A 25,787-nucleotide genomic window follows, 5' to 3' on the forward strand; every position below is an offset into this window, starting at 1 on the left:
TGTTGGAGAAGGTGCGGCTCCAAGGAGGCAAATGATTTTCATATTTTCTGGGATTGCCCTAAATTAAGTCTATTTTGGGAAGGTATTCATAGAATATTAGTTAAGGTACTTAGGTCCCAGATACCTCTGAACTTTGAGACGCTCTATTTGGGGCATGTATTGTTCCTTGAACAGAAGGAAGATATAAAGTTGCTGCAGGCCCTCTTAGCGGCAAGTAAGAAATCAATCACTAGAAAATGGCTAAATCCAATACCACCTACATTAGAAGATTGGTACGAAATTATCTTGGAAATATTTAAAATGGAAAAGTTGACTTACTCCCTGAGAACTCAAAAAGAAACATTTTATCAAATCTGGAATAAATGGATTGAATATATAACCCCAATGCGAGCAGACTTTAGATGACTCTCCTAATGATTTATATTGCTCTTCTCATCAACACAGTAATATTGCTAACGTAAGCACCCCTAGTCTAAATGTTTGTTTTTTTTTGGAAAATAGAGAACTAATACAAGGGAAAGATTTGGGAAAGGGATAAAAAAAAAATGAAAAAATTAAGTAAATAAGTACATAGGGATTGGATAATTATGTCTGCGGGCAGGAACAAGCACGAACAAATTGGGATATAAACATTTTGGACCAGTGGAAATGGTCCAGAAGGGTTGTATGGAAACTATTATTACCATTTTCCTTAACAACTAATTTCATTACTTAGCCTAATAGGTTAGATTTACCACAGTACATAATTATCTATTTAAATGTTTATTTTCCTTTTATATCATCTCAATGTGTACTTAAGAATGTATAAATAATTGTAGTTTTATACATATAAAAAAATGGAAAAGGTTATGTGTGTGAAAGAAGTACATGATAATTGTGAATTCCTTATCCAAATAAAAATAAAATTAAAAAAAAAGAAATTAGATCTGATCACAGCTGTGGCACGGTTTGTATGTCATTGCTTCCCACAAGGCCAAACCTAACAACATAAGTAGTAGCGACATTTCACTCCAATGAGCCCAATGCCTTTTATACACACTTCAAATGAGAGAGTAACACTACAGCATCTAGCGACTTCATGATCGCGGTCTCCAAGACCATGGTTCAGCGGGGGATGAACACTTTCAAATGTCAAACACTCAGCAGGGTACTGAAAACCTGCAAACCAACTGGCAGAAGCATTCAAAGACATCTTTATCCTTTTATTGCTTCAAAAGGGCAGGAATCACACGAGTGCCGAAGAACAGGGTGAGCTGCTTCAACAACAATTGATTAGTAGTACACACATTTAATGTAATAAAATGCTTTAAAGAGATTGGTCACAGCTAGAACTCCTGCCCGAGAAAGGACCTGGACTTATAGCAATTCGCTTACTGCAACAACAGTTCTACAGCAGACGCAAACTCACTGGCTCTTCATGCTGCTTTGGAACACCTAAACAACAGCAAGACCCATGTCATGCTGCTGTTTATCAAATATAGCTCAACATTCAGTACCATCTACTTGTAAGTATTAATCACCAAGCTTCTAGTAATCACCTGGACTTCTGTACCTGCCTCTATAACTGGATCAAACCTCATCAGGAGATCGGTCAGTGCAGTTCAGTGATAACACCTCTGCCCTGCTTACTATCAATGTAGGAATACCTTACGGATGCGTGCTTAGCTACTGCTCTACTCTCTACACTCATGGCCATCTGGCTAATCACAGCTCAAACACTATTTATAACTTTGCAGACGATGCTCTTACTGGTAAAATCTCAGCTGGTAACAAGGTACATGAGTTGAGAAGGAACAGCTGGTTGAGCAACAACAACCTCACATTCAGCATCGACAAGACCAAGGAACTGATTGTCAATCTCAGGAAAGGAAATTTGGAAGAACATGCACCAATTGTCATTGAATGGTCAATGGTGAAGGGGTGAGCAGCTTTAAGTGGGGACATCTCCAAGGATATGTCCTGGGCTTAACACATTGATGCAGGCAGCTTTACTCAGCAGTCCCCAACCTTTCTTGCACTGCGGACCGGTTTAAAATTGACAATATTTTTGCGGACCGGCCGACCCGGGGGGGGGGGGGGTGTTCAAGTAGGGTTAAATTCACCTCAACATGTCTTTTACAGTTAGGGTTGCCAACTTTCTCACTCCCAAATAAGGGCCAAAAGTAGCAGTCAACTCCCGGGGCGCTTTATCCCATGTGTGAGGAGCGCGTAACCGTGCGTATGCACATACGTGCCAATTTTTTTTCCACAAATTGGTTTCACCTTCACCTTCCCAACTATACTGTATATACATTATTTCTACTTTATACGGGCTGTGCATTTATCAAATCATTCCTGCTTTCACTATATGTTAGTGTTATTTTCAGTTTTGTGTGTTATTTGGTATGATTTGGTAGGTTATTTTTTGGGTCTGGAAATGCTCAAAAATTTTTCTCATATAAATTAATGGTAATTGCTTCTTCGCTTCACGCCATTTCAGCACGAAATGTTTCATAGGAAAGTTCTACCTTAGCGGAGGAAATACGGGACAAACCAATTTAGCCCAATATACGGGATGTCCCAGCAAATACGGGACAGTTGGCAACCCTATGTTTAAGTTCAACAGTGCGTGACAGGGAATGAGGAAAGGTGCAGCTGACTGATATCGTTTCCTCACGGCCCGGTTGCACATGCCTTACGGCCTGGTGGTTGGGGACCACTGGCTTTACTTCATTAGAAGTTTGAGGAGATTTGATATACCACTAAACACTTGCAAATTTAGATTAGGTTAGATTATGAGGACACGCAGTCCTCTTTTATGTCATTTAGTAATGCATGCGTTAAAAAATGATACAATATTTTTCCAGACTGATATCACAGAAACATATGACAAACCCGACTGAAAAACTGACAAAAATCACATAATTATAACATATAGTTACAACAGTGCAAAGCAATACTGTAATTTGATAAGAACAGACCATGGGCACGGTAAAAAGTCTCCAAGTCTTTCGGAAGTCCCATCATCTCATGCAGACGGTGAACCTCCAGCGCCGCAAACTTGCCGATGCAGCATCCTGGAAGCATCCGACCACAGCCGACTCCGAGTCCGTCCGAAAACTCCGAGCCTCCGACCAGCATTCTGACACCAAGCACCGAGCACCATCTCTGCCGAGCACTTTGACCCGGCCCCAGCAACAGGCAACAGGCAAAGCCGAGGATTTGGGGCCTTCCCCTCTGGAGATTCTTGATCGCACAGTAGCAGCGGCAGCGAAGCGGGCATTTCTGAAGTTTCTCCAGGTGTTCCTCTGTGCTTCTCACAGCTGTCTCCATCAAATCAGGATTGTGCACGGCCCCCTAGTTAACACATACGATATCATTCGGAATGGCCGCACGCACTGCGTCGTGCCACCATCTCCTTCTCTCTCCCTATATATAGATGTACAGCAGAGAGCATTGTGACTGCATTACAACCTGACACAGAGGCTCCAATGCATAGTATCACACAAGGCTGCAGAGGACTGTAGACTCAGCCAGCTCCATTATGGGCACAATCCTCCCCACATTTGAAGACAGTGTCAAGAAAGCATTATCCATCATTAAGGACCCTCATTATCTGAGACATACCGTTTCTCAATACTACCATCAGGGAGGAGGTACATGAGACTTAAGACCCATACGCAATGATCCAGGAACAGTTTCTTCCACAGAATCACATTTCGGAATGGTTCATGAACGCATGAACACTATTTTTGGCATGACATATTTATTTTGTAATTTATGGTAATTTTAAATCTTTGAACTGTACTGTTACAGAAAAATAATAAATTTCACCTCACATAAGACAATGATAATAAGCTTAATTCTGAATATCAATCTTCTGGTTCATTACTAATTTTCACAACTTTGTTCCACTGTTTTCAGTTTGATGCCATCCATCAGTCAGCACAGATGAATTATCATTCTTATGAAGTACTCACTTTGTTAAAATTTACAAGATCTCCGTAAATGTCTGTCAATGCTGAACCATTTTACCTTTAATCTATTTTCAGAAGCACAGAGATTCAGCAGATGCTGGAATCTGAAGCAACGCTGGAGGAACTCAGCAAGTCTCACAGCATTTATGAAGGAGAATAAACAGACTACCTCAATGTCAAGCGCGGAACTCCTTTATTGAGCACCTTCGCTCTGTCATCCACAAAAGGTGGGATTTTCCTGTAGCCACCCATCTCAATATGTCAGGCCATAACCCTCTAAACTACCACAATGATGCCACACTCAGGTTGAAGGAGCAACACCTCATATTCAGTCTGGGTAGCCTTCAACCTGAAGGCATGATTAACATTTCTCTGACCAGGTAATTCACTCCCTCTCACTCCTTTTCCATTCCCTATTCTAATTCCCCTTTCACCCTTCCGCTTCTCCTTACCTGCCCATCGGACCACAAGACCATAGGATATAGGAGCAGAATTAGGATATTTGGCCCATCCAGTCTGCTCTGCCATTTCATCATGGCTGATCTAATTTTCCTCTCAGCCCCAATCTCCTGCCTTCTCCCCATATCCCTTCATGCCCTGACCAATCAAAAATCTATCAACTCTGCCACAGGCAGGTGGGGAGGCCAAGTCATTATGTAAATTTAAGGTAAAGAATCCCACAGATTCACCATTCTCTGGCTAAAGAACTTCCTCCTCATCTCCGTTCTAAAAAGACACCCCTCCATTCTGAAGCTGTGTCTTCTAGTCTTAGACTCTCCCACCATAGGAAGCATCCTCTCCATATCCACTCTATCAAGGCCCTTCAGCATTCAATAGGTTTCAATGAGGTCATCCCTCATTCTTCTGAATTCTAGTGAATACAGGCCCAGAGCCACCAGACACTCTTCATATGACAAGACATTCAATCCTGGTATCATTTTCGTGAACCTCCTTTAAACCCTCTCCAGGTTCAGCACATCCTTTCTAAGATAAGGGGCCCAACCCTGCTCACAATACTCCCAAGTGAGGCCTCATAAGTGATTTATAAAATTTCATCATTACATCCTTGCTTTCATATTTTAGTCCCCTTGAAATGAATGCTAACATCACATTTGCCTTCCTCACCATAATCTCAACCTGCAAATTAACCTTAGGGAATCCTGCACAAGGATTTCTAAGTCCCTTTGAGCCTCAGTGTTTTGTATTTTCTCTCCATTTAGAAAATAGTCAACCCTTTCATTTCTTCTACCAAAATGCATGACCATACACTTCCTGACACAATTCCATCTGCCATTGCTTTGTCCATTCTCCTAATCCAAGTCCTGTTGTAGCCTCACTACTTCCTCAAAACTACCTGATCCTCCACCTATTTTCATATTGTCTGCAAACTTTGCAACAAAGCCTTCAATTCCATCATCCATCATTGACATCTGGAGACCCTACTCCTTTCCTTTCTTCCATGGCCATTCACTCCTGTTAGATTTTATTCCTCTGCCCTTTATCTCTTCCAGCCATCACTTCCCACCTTCTTACTTTATTGCCCCTCCCCTGGTCTCACTCATCACCAGCCAGCTTGTACTCCCTCCCCTCCCCGACCCCCCACCCTGACCCCCGCTGTCCTATTCTGGATCCTCCTTCCTTCCTTTCTGGTATTGAAGGAGGATCTCGGCCTGAAATGTCAACCGTTTATTCCTCTTCATAGATGCTGTCTGACTTGCTGAGTGACTTCAGCACTTTGTTCATCTATCTTCAGAATGCACTTTTAACCAACTCTGTATTCCAAATATCAAAGTTTAGGATACAATGAATAAACCCTTCTCAGGCTTCCAGCCAGGTACAGGTCATCAATTATAACCGACATTTCAATGACAAACTCTGCCATCTTCATCAGGGATGATGTCTGGGCATGTCTAGTCCAGTGGTATTTATACCCCCCGTAGTCAATCCCACCTGATTGGATGAAGACTAACCAATCAGGTTTCCATTCTCCCACCTTGCCTACTATTGAACTCCAGTTCTTACTTAGAGTGAGACCTTCGTCTTTGTTAGAATTCTTTTCCTCTAGTTTTAGTTCAATGGCTTCCTTTACCAGGTATTTCCAAAAGCCACTGGCATGGCACAGTAGTTTGGTGGCATCGAAGTCAATCCCATGGCCATTACGAATACTCATATCACCAATTTCTCTGGGTAACCCAAACGGATAAACCTCCTGTGTTCCATGACACCAGAGAAACCAGGAAACCCAACCACGAGGATTACCGCCTGTCTTCCCTAGATTTCCACAGTTTCTGGAAGGATGCCAGGATCCTGAAAAAATACTGGATTAGTACCATTCACAAACCCGGAAGGAAGCCCAAATCACAGCTTTTGCGGGTCAACGATGACCTGGGACTCAGGCTGTCTGACATTTACAGGATTCCCTGTGAATGTGGAGCAGTGTATGTCTGCCAGACCACATGCATAGTGGAAACCCACATCAAGGAGCACAGGAGGTGTTACCATTTCAGTTACCCAGAGAAATCAGTGGTAGCAGAATATTGTATTCACAACGGCCATAGGATTGACTTAATCGGCACAAAACTACTGCACTGCGCCAATGGCATTTCGGCCTGCCTAGGGATGGAAGTCACTGAAATAAAACTGGAGGAAAAGAACTTTAACAAAGACTAAGGTCTTGCTCTAAGTAAGAACTGCAATTCAATTATAAGCATGGTGGGAGAGCGAAAACCTGATTGACTGCGGACTAACCAATCAGGAGGAACGGACTACAGGGAGTACAAATACCACTGGACTAGACATGCCCAGGCTTCATCCCTGATGAGGGTGGTAGAGCTTGTTGTCGAAACATCAGTTGTGATTGATACTTTACCTGGCTGGAAGCCTGAGAAGAGTTTATACATCATATACGCCAGGAAAGTACAAACAACAGGAATTCTGCAGATGCTGGAAATTCAAGCAACACACATAAAAGTTGCTGGTGAATGCAGCAGGCCAGGCAGCATCTCTAGGAAGAGGTGCAGTCGACGTTAGTCCTGACGAAGGGTCTCGGCCTGAAACGTCGACTGCACCTCTTCCTAGAGATGCTGCCTGACCTGCTGCGTTCACCAGCAACTTTTAGGAAAGTACAAGATCCTTTTTAGGATACCAGTTTCAAAAGTTTCTCATTCTCAAATTGAATGTGTATTTCCCATGTTCTTGTCACTTTTCCTCAATGGATCCATTACACAGATTATTATTATTTAATCCTAGCCCCACTACATATGAGCAGATCTAAAACAGCTTGGTCCCTAAATTGGTTTCACAATATAGTCTTCTACAAATATATTCCCAAACTCTTCTCCAATATCATCCTCACTTCATGGTCCAATTAACAAAATTAAAGTGGCCTTACAATTTGTTTTACCTCTTACAAACTCAGATCATTTATGGATACTGTCTTACAGCGTTTCTATTGTTCGATACTATAAACTATTCCACACAGTATCTTTTAATTTCTTGCTTACATCCAGACTGATGCTACATAATGATCTTCTGAGTTAGTTATTTCTCACTACTGTGGTTACCATATTCTATTAACAGAGCAACAACCCATCCCCTTTTCCCTCTGTAAATCTCTCCAAACTATCATTGTGTTCAGTTCCCAGGTTCACAACTATATCACAACATAAAACATAGAAATTTACAGCACATTATAGGCCCTTCAGCCCACAATGTTGTGCCAACCACGTAACCTACTCTAGAAATTGCCTAGAATTACCCTGCCACATAGCCCTCTATTCTTCTAAGCTCCATGAGGCTCTTAAAAGACCCTTTTGTATCCACTTCCACAACTGCTGCTGGCAGTTCATTCTAAGCACCCACTACTCTGTGTGTGTGTGAAAAACTTACCCCTGACATCCCATTTCCAAGCACCTTAAAACTATACACCCTCATGTTAGCCATTTCAGCCCTGGAAGAAAAGCTTCTGACTAGCCACACGATCAATGCCCCTCATTATCTTATAGACCTCTATCAGGTCACCTCTATCCTCCGTCGCTCCAAGGAGAAAAGGCCAAGTTCACTCAACCTATTCTCATAAGGTACACCCTCCAATCCAGGCAACAGCCTTGTAAATCTCCTCTGCACTCTCTCTATAGTATCCATATACTTCCTGTAGTGAGGTGACCAGAACTGAACACTGTACTCTAAGGGGGGGTCTGACTACTACTACTATGTCCACTCAGGCCTAAGGGTCTGACCAAGGTCTTATATAGCTGTAACATTACCTCACAGCTATTGAACTCAATCCCACAGTTGATAAATGTCAACACACCCATATGCCTTTTTAATAACACTGTCAACCTGCGCAACAGCTTTAAGTGTCCTATGGACATGGACCCCAAAATCTCTCAGATCCTCCACACCGCCAAGAGTCTCACCATTAATATTATATTCTATCTTCAAATTTGACGTACCAAAATGAACCACTTCACACTTATCTGGGTTGAAGTCCATCTGCCGCTTCTCAGCCCAGTTCTGCAAGTTACCAATGCCCTGCTGTAACCTCTGACAACCCTCCACATTATCCACAACACCCCCAACCCTTCTGTCATCAGCAAACTTACTAACCCACCCTTCTACTTCTTCACCCAGGTCATTTATAAAAATCGCAATAGGAGGGGTCCCAGAACAGATCCCTGCAGAACACCACTAGTCACAACATGGCTATCATATCTCACACACATATCAATTTGTGCTACCTATTCATCTACCTTGTCATAAATGCAACATGCCAAAAGTCTTTGGCACATGTAAAAAAAATTCTGTAAAGCAAAGATGTTTTCAAAAGTAATGAAAAGTTTTTAAATATCAAAAAAAACTATAAAGAGCAGTAAATAGTAAAAAACTAAATCAAATCAATATTTGGTGTGACTTCACTTTGCCTTTAAAACTGCATCAATTCTCTTAAGTACACTGCCGTGCAGTTTGAAGAAGATAATCAGCCAGTAGGTTGTTCCAAACATCTTGGAGAACTTGCCACAGTTCTTCTGTAGACTTCCGTTGTCTCACTTGCTTCTGTCTCTCCAGACAGCCTTGATGAAGTTGAGATCAGGGCTTTGTGGAGGACATCCCATCTGCTGCAGACTCCTTGCTCTTCTTTTCATTTAAGAGAGTTCATTATGACCTTGGCTGAGTATTTGGGGTCATTGTCCTGCTGCAAGATGAAGTTGGGACTGATCGGATGACATCTCCTGCCCCCTAGTATCGCATGCTCCCTCACCAGTGAGGATTCCATTAAGTCTGACCAGATCACCAACTCCATTTGCAGAAATGTGGCCCCAAACCTCCGGAGAACCTCCGCTGTGCTTCACTTTTGGCTGCGGACACTCATCCATGTAGCACTCTCCAGTTCTTCTATGAACAAACTGCCTCCTGTTTAAGCCAAATTTTGACTTGTCAGTCCAGGGCACTTGCTGTCATTGTTCAGCATCCCAGTCCTTGTGTTTTTGTGTTTAGATGAGTCTCTTGGCTTTGATCCACTTTGAAGGAATGGCTTTTTGGCAGCAACTCTTCCATGAATACCACTTCTGACAAGACTTCTCCAGACTGTACAGGGATGTACTTGGGTTCCAGTGGTTTCCGTGTATTCAGAGCTGATAGCAGTGCAGGACACCTTCTGAATTAGAAGGGATGTAGGTTTAATGTATTGTTGGTCTCCTGCTGCACTCAGTTTCCACGGCCAACCAATATGCTTCTGCTCTGTAACCTTACCTGTTTTTTATTTGTGGTTCTTCAGAAGAGCTTGGACAACCAATCCTGAAATTCCTGTCTGAGTGAAATTTCTGCTTGGTAGAGACCTTGCTCATAAAGGCTGACAACTTTGCTCGATTTTGCCATGGTGTAAGAAATTATAATTTGAAGGTTAAACTGTCACATCTGCCACACGGTCACTTTTTAGTTTGGTTGTCCTTCACCCAGTTTGATTCCTTCTACACTTGCTTCTGTTACAGTTAGTCAGCATAGTTCATTCAACATTATGTCATTGATCTATCTGCTACCTTTGTTTAACCATGCAATGTGCTGTATACCTACAAAAGAATCAAGTTTTTTTCATTTGAAAAGTGGTCTGTTACTTAATATATTACGTTCTTAAACAAAATACAAACATTTTTCCGTAACATTTAAGTTTTTTTTGAAAATGAACGTTTGGGAATCTAAAATTTGCACTTTTCCACTGACACTAATGCAGAAGACAAAAAAATAAACAGCTAAAACAAAATTTACATTAAAAAATCTAGGGTGCTTAAGAGTTTTGCACAGTACCTTTTGTTTTTAAACCACGTTTCTACATTATATTTCTAATTGCAAGTGAACTCTTATGTCTATTCAAATCACCAGTTCCAGCCCATCAGGTTATCATTACTCACTTTGCTCCCATGCCATCCTTTCTAAAATTTCCTTCATCCTTACTACAACCTTAATTGTGACATCTGCCAACACCTCAGTGCTAGTCTGACTTCAACTAAAAGACGTCCTAAGGAAAGTGCTCCCTTTCTCTTGTACTGGTGCCCATACCCCATGAATTCAAAGCATGTAAAACTAAAATATGAAACCTTGCAAACATTCAGCATCCAGGGAAAGAAAAACAGAGTTAACATTAAATTGAAGGCCTATTGTCTGTTTCTTATTAATCCACAGAATGCAAGACCTACTTCCAGGATTTAATATTCAATTCAGACTTCCTGCATAAGCAGTTATTTCCAATTGAATCCATTACTATTACACTGATGTTGGAATAAAGCATTCAGCTTGTATCTTATTAACCCCATCCTAACTTGCAAACACTTCAGGCAATAATTGAAAGATCATTGTGACTTTGCCCTTTAGACCCTCAAACTCTGGTCTGCAGGAAGCAGAGTTAGGTCTCAGAAGTGGCTTTTTCAGTGTTAACCCAAGGAAGAGATCAGAATAAAGAAACTTAAAAGTATGCATTTAAACCTTAAAAATATATTCCATAAAATCAGTTACAAATCCTAAGCAGACATGCAAAATCAATTTCTAAACAACAATGCTCACAAATATGGGCTTATTTTATACAAATCAGGTTGTAATTCTCAGAAATACAATAAATAAAAATTGCTAGTACCTTAAGATGCTGATGCATGCAATAACGGCAAACACGCCGTTTAATCTCCTTGGTAATGTGACTTGAGAAAGGGATAAATCCACATTTAGGCTGAAAATAAAATGAGAACTAAATAAACACAAAGGGAGATCAACTAAGGTGATTGTTATCCAATTAAAATATAGATGCATTAGAAATGGAATTACTCAAGGCTGCAAGAGTACACCATGTCCTACTTGAAAAAAATAAAATGACATGTCACAAAAGAAAGAAGCCAAATGAGAAAATTCAACACTATAAAATGTAGAAAGCAAATATTTCCTACTACCATGTGTAGCTATACTGAATTTATCAGGTATAACATTAATATTTTTGATGGGATTGCCTTAATGGAATTATAAGTAATGCCAAACTTAATGATTAACTTTAGCAAGTCCTTCAGATCTGTCTTATTTGTGAAGCCTGCATTTATTATGCATTGCAAAGTACCATGAAGTGGTGACAGACATTTTCTTGAAGCACATCTGTCTAGGTGGTTAAAGTGCTCCACGTGGGTTGCAAGTTAAGTATCTAGGCAGATCACACTCTAGTGACTAGTGGGGTACCGCAAGGCTCAGTGCTGGGCAGTGACTAGTGGGGTACCGCAAGGCTCAGTGCTGGGACCCCAGTTGTTTACAATATATATTAATGACTTAGATGAGGGAATTAAATGCAGCATCTCCAAGTTTGCGGATGACACGAAGCTGGGTGGCAGTGTTAGCTGTGAGGAGGATGCAGGGTGATTTGGATAGGTTAGGTGAGTGGGCAAATTCATGGCAGATGCAATTTAATGTGGATAAATGTGAGGTTATCCACTTTGGTGGCAAAAACAGGAAAACAGATTATTATCTGAATGGTGGCCAATTAGGAAAAGGGGAGGTGCAACGAGACCTGGGTGTCATTATACACCAGTCATTGAAAGTGGGCATGCAGGTACAGCAGGCGGTGAAAAAGGCGAATGGTATGCTGGCATTTATAGCAAGAGGATTCGAGTACAGGAGCAGGGAGGTACTACTGCAGTTGTACAAGGCCTTGGTGAGACCACACCTGGAGTATCGTGTGCAGTTTTGGTCCCCTAATCTGAGGAAAGACATCCTTGCCATAGAGGGAGTAAAAAGAAGGTTCACCAGATTGATTCCTGGAATGGCAGGACTTTCATATGATGAAAGACTGGATGAACTGGGCTTGTACTCGTTGGAATTTAGAAGACTGAGGGGGAATCTGAATGAAACGTATAAAATCCTAAAGGGATTGGACAGGCTAGATGCAGGAAGATTGTTCCCGATGTTGGGAAAAGTCCAGAACGAAGGGTCACAGTTTGAGGATAAAGGGGAAGCCTTTTAGGACCGAGATTAGGAAAAACTTCTTCACACAGAGACTGGTGAATCTGTGGAATTCTTTGCCACAGGAAACAGTTGAGGCCAGTTCATTGGCTATATTTAAGAGGGAGTTAGATATGGCCCTTGTGGCTACAGGGGATCAGGAGGTATGGAGGGAAGGCTGGTACAGGGTTCTGAGTTGGATGATCAGCCATGATCATACTGAATGGCGGTGCAGGCTCGAAGGGCCGAATGGCCTACTCCTGCACCTATTTTCTATGTTTCTATCCAGTTAAGATTTGATTAACCTTATGACAGCCCTCAGAAATAACATTTTTTTTAAAGTAACTATGTCCACAAAGTTCACTGAAAGTAACTACAACATATAACTCGTGCAAATCATCTCAAGAATAACTTGGATATAACTGACAAAAAGTCACATTCTTCTTGAATATAACTTTTTTAAAAATATTTTAACATATCAATTAAACAAATTATTTATAGGTAAAATTTCTAAAAATACTATTTCTTAGTGGGAACAGAGGAAAGATATAACAGATTCTTGAACATTTAAATCTATAAGAGTATTAATATCCCAATAAAAATTTTTCTGGTAATTCTGGCAATTACCTTAATTTCTATACAGAGGGGAGGTCGTTTTTCTATGTGATGGGAAGTTTGGAACTTAGTGAGATCCGGAAGGCATAATGTGTATCCACTGAAGACATCCATTACTTTATTGCAACGTGATCCTGTAGAGTAAAATTAAGATGCATTTCAAATTACCTATTAATATCTAAAATTATAACTTGATTTGAAAAAAGACAGATGCCAAATTCAAAATTAGTTTCTGAGTGTTGATAACAGTTCATAAATAAATCCTATGGTCATTGATAGAACTTTTAGAACATAAGAACATAAGCAGCAGGAGCAGGAGTCGGCCATCAGGCCCATCGAGCGTGCTCCGCCATTCAATAAGATCATGGCTGATCTGACCATGGACTCAGCTCCACCTAATATCCAACATTGTCTTAAATCTATTTACTGAGCTAGCCTCCACTACTTCATTGGGCAGAGAATTCCACAGAGTCACCACTCTCTGGGAGCGTTCCTCCTTTGGGAATTTACTCCCCTGAATCTTGAAGCCATGTCTCTTAGTTCTCGTCTCACCAACCCGTGGAAACAACTTTCCTGCCTCTATCTTATTTATCCCTTTCAGAAATTTTGTGTTTCAACAAGATCTCCTCCCATCCTTCTGAATTCCAACGAGTACAGTCTCAGACGACTCAATCTCTCCTCATAATCTAATCCACTCATCTCTGGAATCAACCTGGTGAACCTCCTCTGCACCCCCGCCAAAGCCAGTATATCCTTCCTCAAGCACGCAGTTCTCCAGATGTGACCCTACCAGTACCCTTGCTGCATAACCTCCCTGCTCTTAAATTCAATCCCTACAGCAATGAAGGCCGATATTCCACCTGCCTTCTTGATAGCCTGCTGCACTTGCAAGCCAACCTTTTGTGATTCATGCACAGGCACTCCCAAGTCCCTCTGCACAGCAGCGTGCTGCAATCTTTTACCATTTAAATCATAATCCAACCAGCTATTTTTCCTTCCAAAGTGGATGAACTCGCATTTACCAACATTGTACTACATCTGCCAGACCCTAGCCCACTCACTTAACCCATCTAAATCTCTCTGCAGACCCTCTGTATCCTCTGCGCAATCTGCTTTCCCCCTCTTCCAGATCATTAATGTAGATCGTGAATAGTTGCTGGCCCAGCACCAACCCCTGCGGTACACTGCTCACTACTGACTGCCAAGCAGAGAAACACCCATGTATCCCAACTCTCTACTTTCTTTTGGTTAACCAATCCTCTATCCATGCTAATACATCACCCCCAACTCTATACATCCTTATCTTATCGGACACCTTCTGGAAATCCAAGTAAATAACGTCCATCCATTCCCCTCTATCCACTGCGCTTGTTATATCCTCAAAGAACTCCAGCAAGTTTGTCAAACAGGACCTGCCTTTGCTGAATCCATGCTGCATCTGCCTGATGGATCCATTTCTTTCCAGGTGTCTCACTATTTCTTCTTTAATGAAAACTTCAAGCATTTTGCCAACTGCAGATGTTGAATTAACTGGCCTATAATTACCTCCCAAGTTTCACTGTTCCATAACACTTGTCAGTGCCCTGCCAGTCACTGTATAGATTCTAACATGTTTGATTGTCCAAAATGCATCACCTCACACTTATCCAAGTTGAAATCCATCTGCTCTAATGCTTTATGATCTAATCAGAACCTAGTTCTGAACTCTCATGGGAGAAAGGAGAAGAAAAACATGTTTTACATTACTGAGATATACTGAAGTGGAACCTAGAATCTGTACAGGTAAAACCTCTGCAGGGATAGAACAATCTCCATAAGTAGGAATGCTTTTGCCAAACATAGTATGGAGATAAAAAGCAGAAAGTTGATTCATAGAGAAAAAAAACTGCAATTGGATGGGATAAAATGACAGTTTGAAAAGGCAAAGTAAATTACATTTAGAAAATAAAATATGTCTTTACTTAATGGTATGACAAAAAATGCAAAGCATAGCAAGTAAGCTCAGGGCACTGACTGACAAAGAATTGGGCGTTTCAGTTATTACTTTATACTTTATTGTCACCAAACAATTGGTACTACAACATACAATTATCACAGCGATATCCGATTCTGTGCTTCACACTCCCTGGATTACAAATATTAAAAATATTAAAAATAGTTAAAATTAGTAAATATTAAAAATTTAAATTATAAATCGTAAATAGAAAATAGAAAAATGGGAAGTAAGGTAGTGCAAAAAGACCGAGAGGCAGATCCGGATATTTGGAGGGTACGGCCCAGATCCGGGTCAGGATCCGTTCAGCAGTCTTATCGCAGTTGGAAAGAAGCTGTTCCCAAATCTGGCCGTACTAGTCTTCAAGCTCCTGAACCTTCTCAAACATAGTTTAAAAGGCAACAAGACTAGAAGGTTAACACTACTGGGTTTTCAAACAAAAAAAGAAAGGAGGTTTAAAAAAGTAGAGGTAAGGCAATATTGACTTAAGAAATAATCACAGTTAAGAGTACAAGTTTATTTATTATCAACATATGTATACTGTATACAGCCTTTGAGATTCATCTCCTTACAGGCAGTCACAAAATAAAGAAACCCAATAAGAACCCATTAAAAAAAGACTGTCAAACACCCAATGTACAGAACAAAAATTGTGCATAGTAAGCAAAAATAATATTCAAAACCGAAGTTCACAAAAGTGAGTGCATAGCCACAAAGCCAGTTGTCACTGCATAACTGATGTTATAAAAGGTCACTAAATGAAAATCTGAGTTGAATCCACGTATGAAAAAGGAGCAACACTGGAACAGTATTGTAGACTTTGCTCTTCTTTCACCCCAAGAACATTCAAATTCGTAGCAAAAGCAAGAGGGCAGTAATACAAGGAGTTTAAAGTACCCTAATATTAACTAGGATACACTCAGCATAAAAAAGGTATGGAAGGCACAGAATTCTTCAACTGCTTTCAGGAGTAATTTTTTTTTTTAGCCAGAATGCAGCTTACATAGCCAGAGAGGGAGCAATTCTGGATTGAGTGTTTTTCTTTAAATTTTAGACTTATAAAAGGAACTAAAGTGATAATAATTGTTTGATTTAAAGAAGACATGAATAAAGAACAAAGGTAAAATAGGACCATTTTTTCTTTTGAATCCAAATCCTTTGTGCTTTAAGCAGTGAATTAAATCTCTGCTTTAAGAACCACCACCCCAGTTCCTTACTCATTTAACCATAACCATTGAAAACTTTATAGTATCTTATACACTTCATTAAAAGCCTTCTTGTCCTCTCGTTATAGTAGAACATCCATATAGAATATGGATAAGTCTGCAGCCAAAACACATTTGAGAAATTCAACACAACTTCCTGACTTTTATACTCTGCTTATTATAAAATCTTGGGATCCAAAATGCTTTAAAACCCTTTTATTTTCAGTCCTACTATCTTGAAAGATTTATGCTGATGCATTCGTAAAAAGTAGAGTGCCTTCTTGTACTTAAGTTGTACTACAAAGCACATTTCATCTCTTCTCATTTCTCCTACAAAAAGGAACCTCACTTATGCTCATATAATTTAATTTGCCTGTCCAACCATTCTTCTAGCTTGTCTATTTTCCTGAAGTCTATTAATAACTCAAAGTTTACTGCACTTCAACATTTCACATCACCTTGAATTTTCAAAAACATTCACTTTCGAACAAAATCTGAGCTTTGAAGAACTGCAGTGTCTCTTCTTCCAGGCTTAAAAAGTAGATCAACTACAGGTGCTTTTCATGCTTAAACTAATTTTACATCCAGGATCCTGCTTTGTGCTTACTTTTATTAAAAAGTCTAATAAAAAGCATATTATCCAAGCTTCTCAAGTCCACGCTCAGTAACCGCCAAATATTCGAAATCCATTTAACTATGTCCTTAGCAAATCTAGGTTACCTCTCCTTTACTGACCCATTCCATCAAATCAGCATTTCATTAAGTTTAACAGAGAACCCATGTGAACCACACAAAATTTGATGTATTCTGGTCTCCAATTAGGATATTAGCATCAAAAATGATATGAACACATTTACATATTTGACATGAGTATTAGGAAGCAAGTTCAAATAGGAAGATGCTCTATTCTCCATTACAGAGATGGCAAAGACCTAAATGGGGATTTTAAGATTATGGAAGTATTTTACTGCATGTACCCAAATACATTCACTAGTGTGGTTGTGCAAAACCACGCTGTTATAAAGATACTAATCACTGATTTACCAATAGGAAATTCACCAAAAAAAGTGTTTTACTTTGTATAGATGTATGAAAAGAAATCAAATTAGAATGGTTTGGATTTGCAGCACATTTTCAATATAATCCTATGCATTTGAGCAAACGCTCTTTTGCTATACATGGACACTCATAAGCCTTCACGTCTGACTAATTAGAAAAAAATACAAATTTATTTTTCTTGTCAAAGTTGGTGATCTCTCAATTACTCACAATGGCCACGAGGCATGTTTGGACTACTTAATTAATCTGCCTATATTTCTTCCTAGCTTTCCTCTCAACTGCACCATATATACAGTCTCCAAAAGTAATGCTTTATGCAAATCATGGATAAATATAATTTTAAAAAGCCAAGGTTCCAGTACAAATCTTAAGAACCACCACAGGAAACATTCTGCCAGTATTCAATCTTCATCTTAATACTCTGCTTGCCATCTTTCATGCTATTTCTAGTTCATGCCACCAATACTGCATAATAATGCATTTATTTCAAGGAAAATCATGTGGGATTACAGTGCCTAGTAAAAGTTTTCAGTCCTCAACCCTTTGTTCACATAAATGAATATTACAACCAGGAATTTTGATCAATTTAACTGAGTATTTTTATTTGTGAATCACATGTTCCTTTTTTCTCAGTCGAGTTCATAAACAGAAAATTGTAAAGCATAAAAAGCTACTAACTCAAAAACTGAAATGTCAGCAGCTCAAAAGTATTCTTCCCTCTTTGCTCAGATGAACCACCTCTCGCAGCCATTATAGCCAGTAGTCTTGGACAAGTCTGTCAGCTTTCCACAGCACAATGAGCAAATTTTGCAAGAAGGAATGGGTGGATGTAAAGAGCAATCTTGAGGTCTTGCCAATGATGCTTGATTGGGTTAACATCAGGACTCTGACTAGGCCACTCAAGGACATCGATTTTCTTCATTTGAAGCTACACCATAGTTGCTATAGCAGTGTGCTTTGTGCCATTGTCCTGCTGAAAGATGAACTCCCTCCCCAGTTTATGCCAGCAGGTTTTAATCCAGGACCTCACTGCATCGAGCAGCATTCATCTCCCCATGAATCCTGACCAGATTTTCAGTTCCTGCTGCTGAAACACAACCCCATAGCATGATGCAACCTCCAAACTTGACAATAGGGATGGTGTTACCTGCCTGATGCAAAGTATTTGATTTACACCATATACACCATTTAGTGTTGAGGCCAAAATGTTCCACTTTAATCTCATCTGACCACAAGACCTTCTTCCACATCTTTACAGTATCTTCTAAGTGACACTTTGCAAAGTCTTCATTGACAAGGATGTGCATTTTTTTTAAGCCAGGGCTTCTTCCTTGCCACTCTCCCATTAATACCACCTATTCAACACAAACACCTACATCAGGATGCTGTTCATCGACTATAGCTCAGCATTTAATACCATCGTTTCCACAATCTTGATTGAGAAGTTACAGAACCTGGGCCTCTGTACCTCCCTCTGTAATTGGATCCTCGACTTTCTAACCAGAAGACCACAGTCTGTGCAGATTGGTGATAACATATCCTCTTCGCTGACGATCAATGCTGGTGCACCTCAGGGGTGTGTGCTTAGCTCACTGCCCTACTCTCTGTATACACATGATGGTATGGCTAGGCATAGCTCAAATACCATCTACAAATTTGATGATGATACAACCATTGCTGGTAGAATCTCAGGTGGTGACGAGAGGGCATACACGAGAGAGATATGCCAACTAGTGGAATGTTGCCAAAGAAACAACCTGGCACACAACGTCAGAAAGACAAAAGAGCTGATTGAGGGCTTCAGGAAGGGTAAGACGAAGGAGCACATACCAATCCTCATAGAGGGATCAGAAGTGGAGAGAGTGAGCAGCTTCAAGTTCCTGGGCGTCAAGATTTCTGAGGATCTAACCTGGTCCCAACATACTGATGTAGTCATAAATAAGGAAAGACAGCGGCTATACATTATTAGGATTTTAAAGAGATTTGGCATGTCAACAAATACACTCAAAAACTTCTATAGTTCTACCATGGAGAGCATTCTGACAAGCTGTATCACTATCTGGTATGGAAGGGCTATTGCACAGGACCGAAAGAAACAGCAGAAGGTTGTAAATCTAGTCAGCTCCATCTTGGGTACTAGCCAATAAAGTACCCAGTACACCTTTAGGGTGCAGTGTCTCAGAAAGGCAGCGTCCATTATTAAGACCTCCAGCATGCCCTTTTCTCACTGTTACCATCAGGTAGGAGATACAGAAGCCTGAAGGCACACACTCAGCGATTCAGGAACAGCTCCTTCCCCTCTGCCATCCAATTCCTATATAGACATTGAAGCTTTGGTCATTACTTGACTTTTTTTTTAAAAAATATACAGTATTTCTGTTTTTGCACACTTTTTAAAAAACTATTCATTATATGTAATTGATTTACTTGTTTATTTATTACGTTTTATTTTATTTATCATTGTTTTTTTTTCTCTCTCTGCTAGATTATGCATTGCATTGAACTGTTGCTGCGAAGTTAACAAATTTCATGTCACATGCCGGTGGTAATAAACCTGATTCTGATTTGTGCAAGGCCTTAGAGATTGTGGAACAATGAACATTATCTCCAATTTCAGCCACTGACTTGTGCCACTTACTCAGGGTGACTGTTGGTGTCATAGTAGCCTCTCTTACACTGTCATTCCTCTCTGGTGACTAAGTTTAGAGAGGCAGCCTGACCTAGACAGTGTGGCTGTGATTTCATCTTTCTTCCATTTGTTCACAATGGACTGCAATGAGCTCCAAGCTATATTCAGTACCTTTGAGATGATGTACCCTTCCCCAGATTTGTGCTTCCCTATTATCATTTCCCTGACTTGCCTTGAATGCTGTTTTTATCTTCATTTTGGTTTGGTCTGTTGAAAATCTACCATTCTGTTAGACATTACAGAGAGAGGGTGTATTTATTCAGGTGATCCTCCAATTTTCTACATGAACAAATTGGGTGAGTTCGCAAAGTAATATACAGTACTGCACCCAAAGTAAGTTTGCAAAATGGATGAATACTTTTTCAGCCTCACAATTTTAGTTTTAATTTTTAGTACAAATGTTTGTAAATTGCTGACAGGTTTTGGAATTTTTATTTTTGATTTTACATCATGCAAAATGTTTTGTAGATTAGCTCGAAAATTCTATTTCAATACATTTTAAATTTGGAAAATGAGATAGTAAAATGTGAAAATATTCTTGGGGGCTGAATACTTTTTAAGGCACCGTATATCAAGTGTATCCTGGAAAACTCTCTTCAACCCAATTGAAATCTTATTGAAAGCAGTTTTTTAATACGCATGGGTTTATTCACCAAAATCTCTATCTTCTGTTGACCGGAAATTTGATTTTAAGTCTTCTGACAGGAAGTGAAAAATACTTAATTAATAATGGATAACAATAGCAGATCAAAATAGCTAGCAAAATAAAGCCAACCATAGAAAAGGTCCTCAACGTTATTTGGCATTGTTATTGTTTTACCTCAATCTAGTTCAGTGTACCGTGTCAATAATTTGATTGAATGAACAGAATATGAAACAAGCTTTTCACTTTATCTTGATATGTGTAGTAATAATAATAATAAACCAATATCAATACTTATAGACCTAGTTATGGACTCAGATCTAATAGACATAAATCTCTGTCCAACATCAGGAAAGATTTTGACAGACAGCAGGACTGGCAGGACTTAAAGAGCTGAGATCTTCAGTCTTCACAATGCTCCACTGGCTTCATGTCTTTTAATAAACTAATGGGGATTCCTGTGAACCAATGTCAAAGTACTGCTATGATGGCTCACGTGTACAGCAACTGAACCAGAGAGAAGCAGACCCTAACAGAGACAAGGAATAGAATGGGTGCCCCATAGCAATCACTGCAAAACCCCATATAACCAACTCTGATAATATAATTTAAAAAACAGGAGACTCCCGCACTGCACATACAAGACACTGATGATTTTAAAAACAAAAGTAATAACTACTCAGCACCACCGGGTTTTCAATACAAAGCAGTATTATTTAATTTCTATCATACCCGGCCTTTCTGGTTGGATCTTCAATGCCAGTTGTCTCACAAAATCCAGTGGTAACTGTATAACTTCCTAAAAAGAAAGGAGGTGGATTATATTTCTATGTATTTTCTGTAACTCATTTCAGTATCACTTTACAACTTCATACCAAACTTGTTATGATATACAGTTGCAAGAAAAAATTTGCGAACCCTTTGGAATTAACTGGTTTTCTGAATTAATTACTCATAAAATGTGGTCTGATCTTCTTACAAGTCACGATAATAGACAAACTCAATCTGCCTGAACTAATAACTCAAAAACAATTACACTTTTCATGTCTTTATTGAACACATTAGTAAATCATTCACATTCCAGGCTAGAAACACCATGTGAACCCTTGTATTTAGTAACTGGTAGAACCTCCTTTAGCAGCAATAACCTCCACCAAACACTTCCAGTAGCTGTTGATTAGACTTGCACAATGGTGAGGTTGAATGTTAGGACCACTCCTCCATACAAAACTGTTTCAGTTCATTAATATTTCTGGGATACCTTGCGCGAACAACCCTCTTGAGGGCATGTCAAAGCATCTTAACTCGGTTTAAGATCTGGACTCTTGCCTTGGCCATTCCAAAACATGAAATTATCTTTGTTTAAACCATTCCATTGTTGATTTACTCTTGTCTTTCGGATCATTGTCTTATTGCATCATCCAACTTCTATTAAGCTTCAGCTGACAGACCACTACCCTGACATTTTCCTGTAAAGAATCTTGTACAATTTTGAATTCATTGTTCCCTCAACAACTGCGAACTGTCCAGGCCCTGAGGCAGCAAAGCAGCCCCAAACCATAGTGCTCCTTCCACCGTGCTTCACAGTTGGGATGTGGTTTTGGTGTTGGTGTGCAGTGCCCTTTTTCCTCCAAACATAGCAACGTGCATTTCTGCCAAGAAGCTCAACTTTTCTCTCATCTGTCCACAGAACATTGTCCTGGAAGTGTTGTGGAACAACCAGGTTGTTTTCTTACAAACCTGAGATCTGCAGCAATGTGTTTTTTGGAGAGCAGCAGTTTCCTCTGTGGTGTCCTTCCATTCTCGTTCACTGTTTTTCTTAGAGTGGACACAAGAACAGAGACTTCAGCAAGTTTGAGATTTCTGCAGGTCTTTTGCTGTTACCTTTGAGTTCTTCTTCACCTCCTTCAGCATTACATGTCATGTTCTTAGTGAGATCTCTGCAGGAACAGTATTGAATTTCCTTCATTTGTAGACAAGTTCTCTTACTGTGGACTGATGAACACTCAGGCGTTTAGAAATGCTTTGGTAGCCTTTCCCAGCTTCATGCATCTCGGCAATTCTTCTGAGGTCCTCTGAAAGTGGTTTGGATTGAGGCGTGGTGCACATAGACAGATCTTCCTTGAGAAGAGCAGGCTCTGTCAGTAAGTAACCTGACTTTGTGCATCTTTTTTTTAAATATAGGGGAGGGCACCTCCACATCCCACACCTCCAATCTCATTTCATTGATTGGAACACCTGACTCCAAATAGCTTTTGTAGAAGGCATTACCCCAGCCATTCACATACTTTTTTGAACCTAGACTGTGATTGTTTAAATGGTGCACTCAGTACAGATGAGAAGTACAGATGTTTGTGTGTTATGGGTTTAGGCAGATGGTTTTTGTTTATTATTGTGACTTAAGTGAAGATCAGACCACATTTTGAGTAATTAATGCAGAAAACCAGGTAATTGCAAAGAGTTCACTCACTTTTTCTTGCAACTGTATTTCAAGCTCACCAACTTAAGAACTGTAAAGTAATAATATTACTATTTTGTATTTGGACTGCTGAATAAATTTCCTAAACTATGCAAAGTCACAAGTATTTCAGTTATTGAGATTAGCCAGCAATAGTTCGTGGGTTGGATTTTCCAGTTATAAAGTTAATTATTTTCCAAACGTACAAGTTAGTATTGGATTTCATGAGCAACATTCAATTAATTTTTTCTGAAAGTCTATACAATATGAAACAATTTGGACAGTCTGGTTTTTATTCCAGCAGCAGAGTCCATTTTGCTGCTTTCTCCAGATTCTTCAGGAATCAATAATCACATTAATTCATGCTGCAAAATTATAATCTTTAATGTAGCAGCCTTTATTGAAATGGAATCTTTGAAGAGTTTAACAGCAGTTTAAGGGAATACTGCTGCTCAACACACACAGAATCTGAAAAGAATAAATCATCCCCTCAAAAAACAAACATCTGATTTTTACTTCCATATTTGGGAGTTAATTTTTCCATTGCAGTGACTTAGCCTGTCTGGCACTATTGATATTATATATCAATAAATACAATTCTGATATCTATCGGCCGAAACAAGAGTGTTTCCATGCTGCAAGGGGATGTCCCCATGAGCCCCTTGTGCTGTTGGATATGACATAGGTTCAGAGTGCTTCATTAGTGCGGGCTGAGAGTAAACACCCTGAAAAATGAGCGGGTCTAGCTCATGTCTCACAGATAACTGAGGAACAAATGAATTAACACTGGCAGAATTTCAGATGATGACGAAAGGGCGTACAGGAGCGAGATATACCAGTTAGTTGAGTGGTGTCACAGCAAAGAGATGATTGCAGACTTCAGGAAGAGTAAGACGAGACAACATAAAACACAAATCAGAGGGATCAGAAGTGGAGAGCATGACCAATTTCAAGTTCCTCTGTGTCATTATCTCTGAGGGCCTAACCTGAACACACAACATTGAAGCAGTTATAAAGAAGGCAAGACAGCGGCTATATTTCATTAGGAGAGTGAGAAGATTTAGTTTATCATCTAACACAATCGACCACTTCTACAAACATACCATGGAGGGTATTCTGACTAGCTGCATCACCATCTGGGATGGGCAAGGGGGGAATGAACGCACAAGATAAAAATTGCAGAAACTTGTAAAATTAGTCAGCTAATTAGTACTAGCCTCTGTAGTATCAAAGATATCTTCAAGGAGTGATGCCTTAGGAAGGCCATCATTAAGGATCACCTAGGACACAAGACCATAAGGAGGAGGAGCAGAATTAGGCCATTTGGCCCACTGAGTCTGGGCCACCATTTCATCATGGCCAATCTAATGTTTTCCCTCAGCCTAATCTCCTGCCTTCTCCCATATCCCTTCATGCCCAGACCAATTAAGAATCTATCAATCTCTGCCTTAAATGTACATAAAGACCAAGTCTCTACAGATGCCTGTAGCAATGAATGCCACCGATTCACCACTCTTCGGCTAAAGAAGTTCCCCCTCATGTCCATTCTAAAAGGATGCCCCTCTACTCTGACACTGTGTCCTCTGGTCTTAGACACTCCCACCATGGGAGACATCCTCTCCTCATCCACTCTATCAAGGCCTTTCAACGTTCAAAAGGCTTCAATTAGGTCACCCCTCATTCTTTTGAATTCCAGTGAATACAGGCCCAGAGCCATCAAACACTCTTCATACGACAAGCCATTCAATACTGGAATCATTTTCATGAACCTCTTTTGAACACGCTCCGGTTTCAGCATATCGTTTCTAAGATAAGGAGCCCTAAACTGTACACAATACTCCAAGTGAGGCCTCACCAGGGCTTTATAAAGTCTTAACATTACATCCTTGCTTTTACATTCTAGTCCTCTTGAAAGGCATGCTAACATTTCCTCACCACAGACTCAACCTGCATTTCACCTTTAGGGAATCCTGCACAAGGACTCCCAAGTCCCTTTGTGCCTAGATTTTTATACTTTCTGTCCATTTAGAAAACAGTCAACCTTTTCATTTCTTCTACAAAAGTGCATGATTATACACTTCCCGACACTGCATCCCATCTGCCACTTCTTTGCCCATTCTCCTAATCTGTCTAAGTCTCAGTAGCTTCTCTGCTTCCTCAAAACTACCTGCCCCTCCACCTATCTTCAAATCATCTGCAAAGCCATCCATTCAATCATCCAAATCATTGACATATAACACAAAAAGAATTAGTACCAACAGACCCCTGTGGAACTATCACTAGGCACCAGCAGCCAACCAGAAAAGGCTCCCTTTATTCCCAATCTTTGCCTCCTGCCAATCAGCTACTGTTTTATCCAGGAATCTTTCCTGTATTACCATAGGCTTGTAGCTTGTTAAGCAGCCTCATGTGTGGCACCTTCTCAAAGGCCTTCTGAAAATCGAAATACACAACATTGACCAATTCTCCTTTGTCTATCCTGCTTGTTATTTCTTCAAAGAATTCCAACAGATCTATCAGGCATGATTTTCCCTTGAGGAAACCGTGCTGACAATGGCCTGTTTTATCATGTGCCTCCCAGTACACTGAAACCACATCATGAATAAGTTTGTCCTATCTTGTCCTGTGTCAGCAAGTACTCCATAACCCCAACCTTAACAATTGACTCCAACATCTTCCCAACCACTGAGGCCAGACGAAATG

The 25,787-nt window shown here is 40.0% G+C and overlaps 1 protein-coding gene across 2 annotated transcripts in view; it reads right to left on the reverse strand.

Annotated features, from left to right (window-relative positions):
* ippk (inositol 1,3,4,5,6-pentakisphosphate 2-kinase) overlaps positions 1-25,787 on the reverse strand; it is a 129,375-nt gene that overhangs the window by 51,584 nt on the left and 52,004 nt on the right. The window contains exons 4-6 of one of the 2 annotated variants that reach the window (XM_063067573.1): positions 21,359-21,425; positions 13,050-13,171; positions 11,083-11,172 (exon numbers count right to left, since the gene is read on the reverse strand). The exons of the other annotated variant lie outside the window; for it this stretch is intronic. Of the exons in view, the coding sequence (XP_062923643.1) occupies positions 11,083-11,172; positions 13,050-13,171; positions 21,359-21,425 (279 nt within the window). The remainder of the gene's footprint in view (positions 1-11,082; positions 11,173-13,049; positions 13,172-21,358; positions 21,426-25,787) is intronic. 2 annotated transcript variants of the gene reach the window in all.

Source organism: Mobula hypostoma, chromosome 15, assembly GCF_963921235.1.
Source record: "Mobula hypostoma chromosome 15, sMobHyp1.1, whole genome shotgun sequence".
Lineage (NCBI taxonomy): Eukaryota > Metazoa > Chordata > Chondrichthyes > Myliobatiformes > Myliobatidae > Mobula > Mobula hypostoma.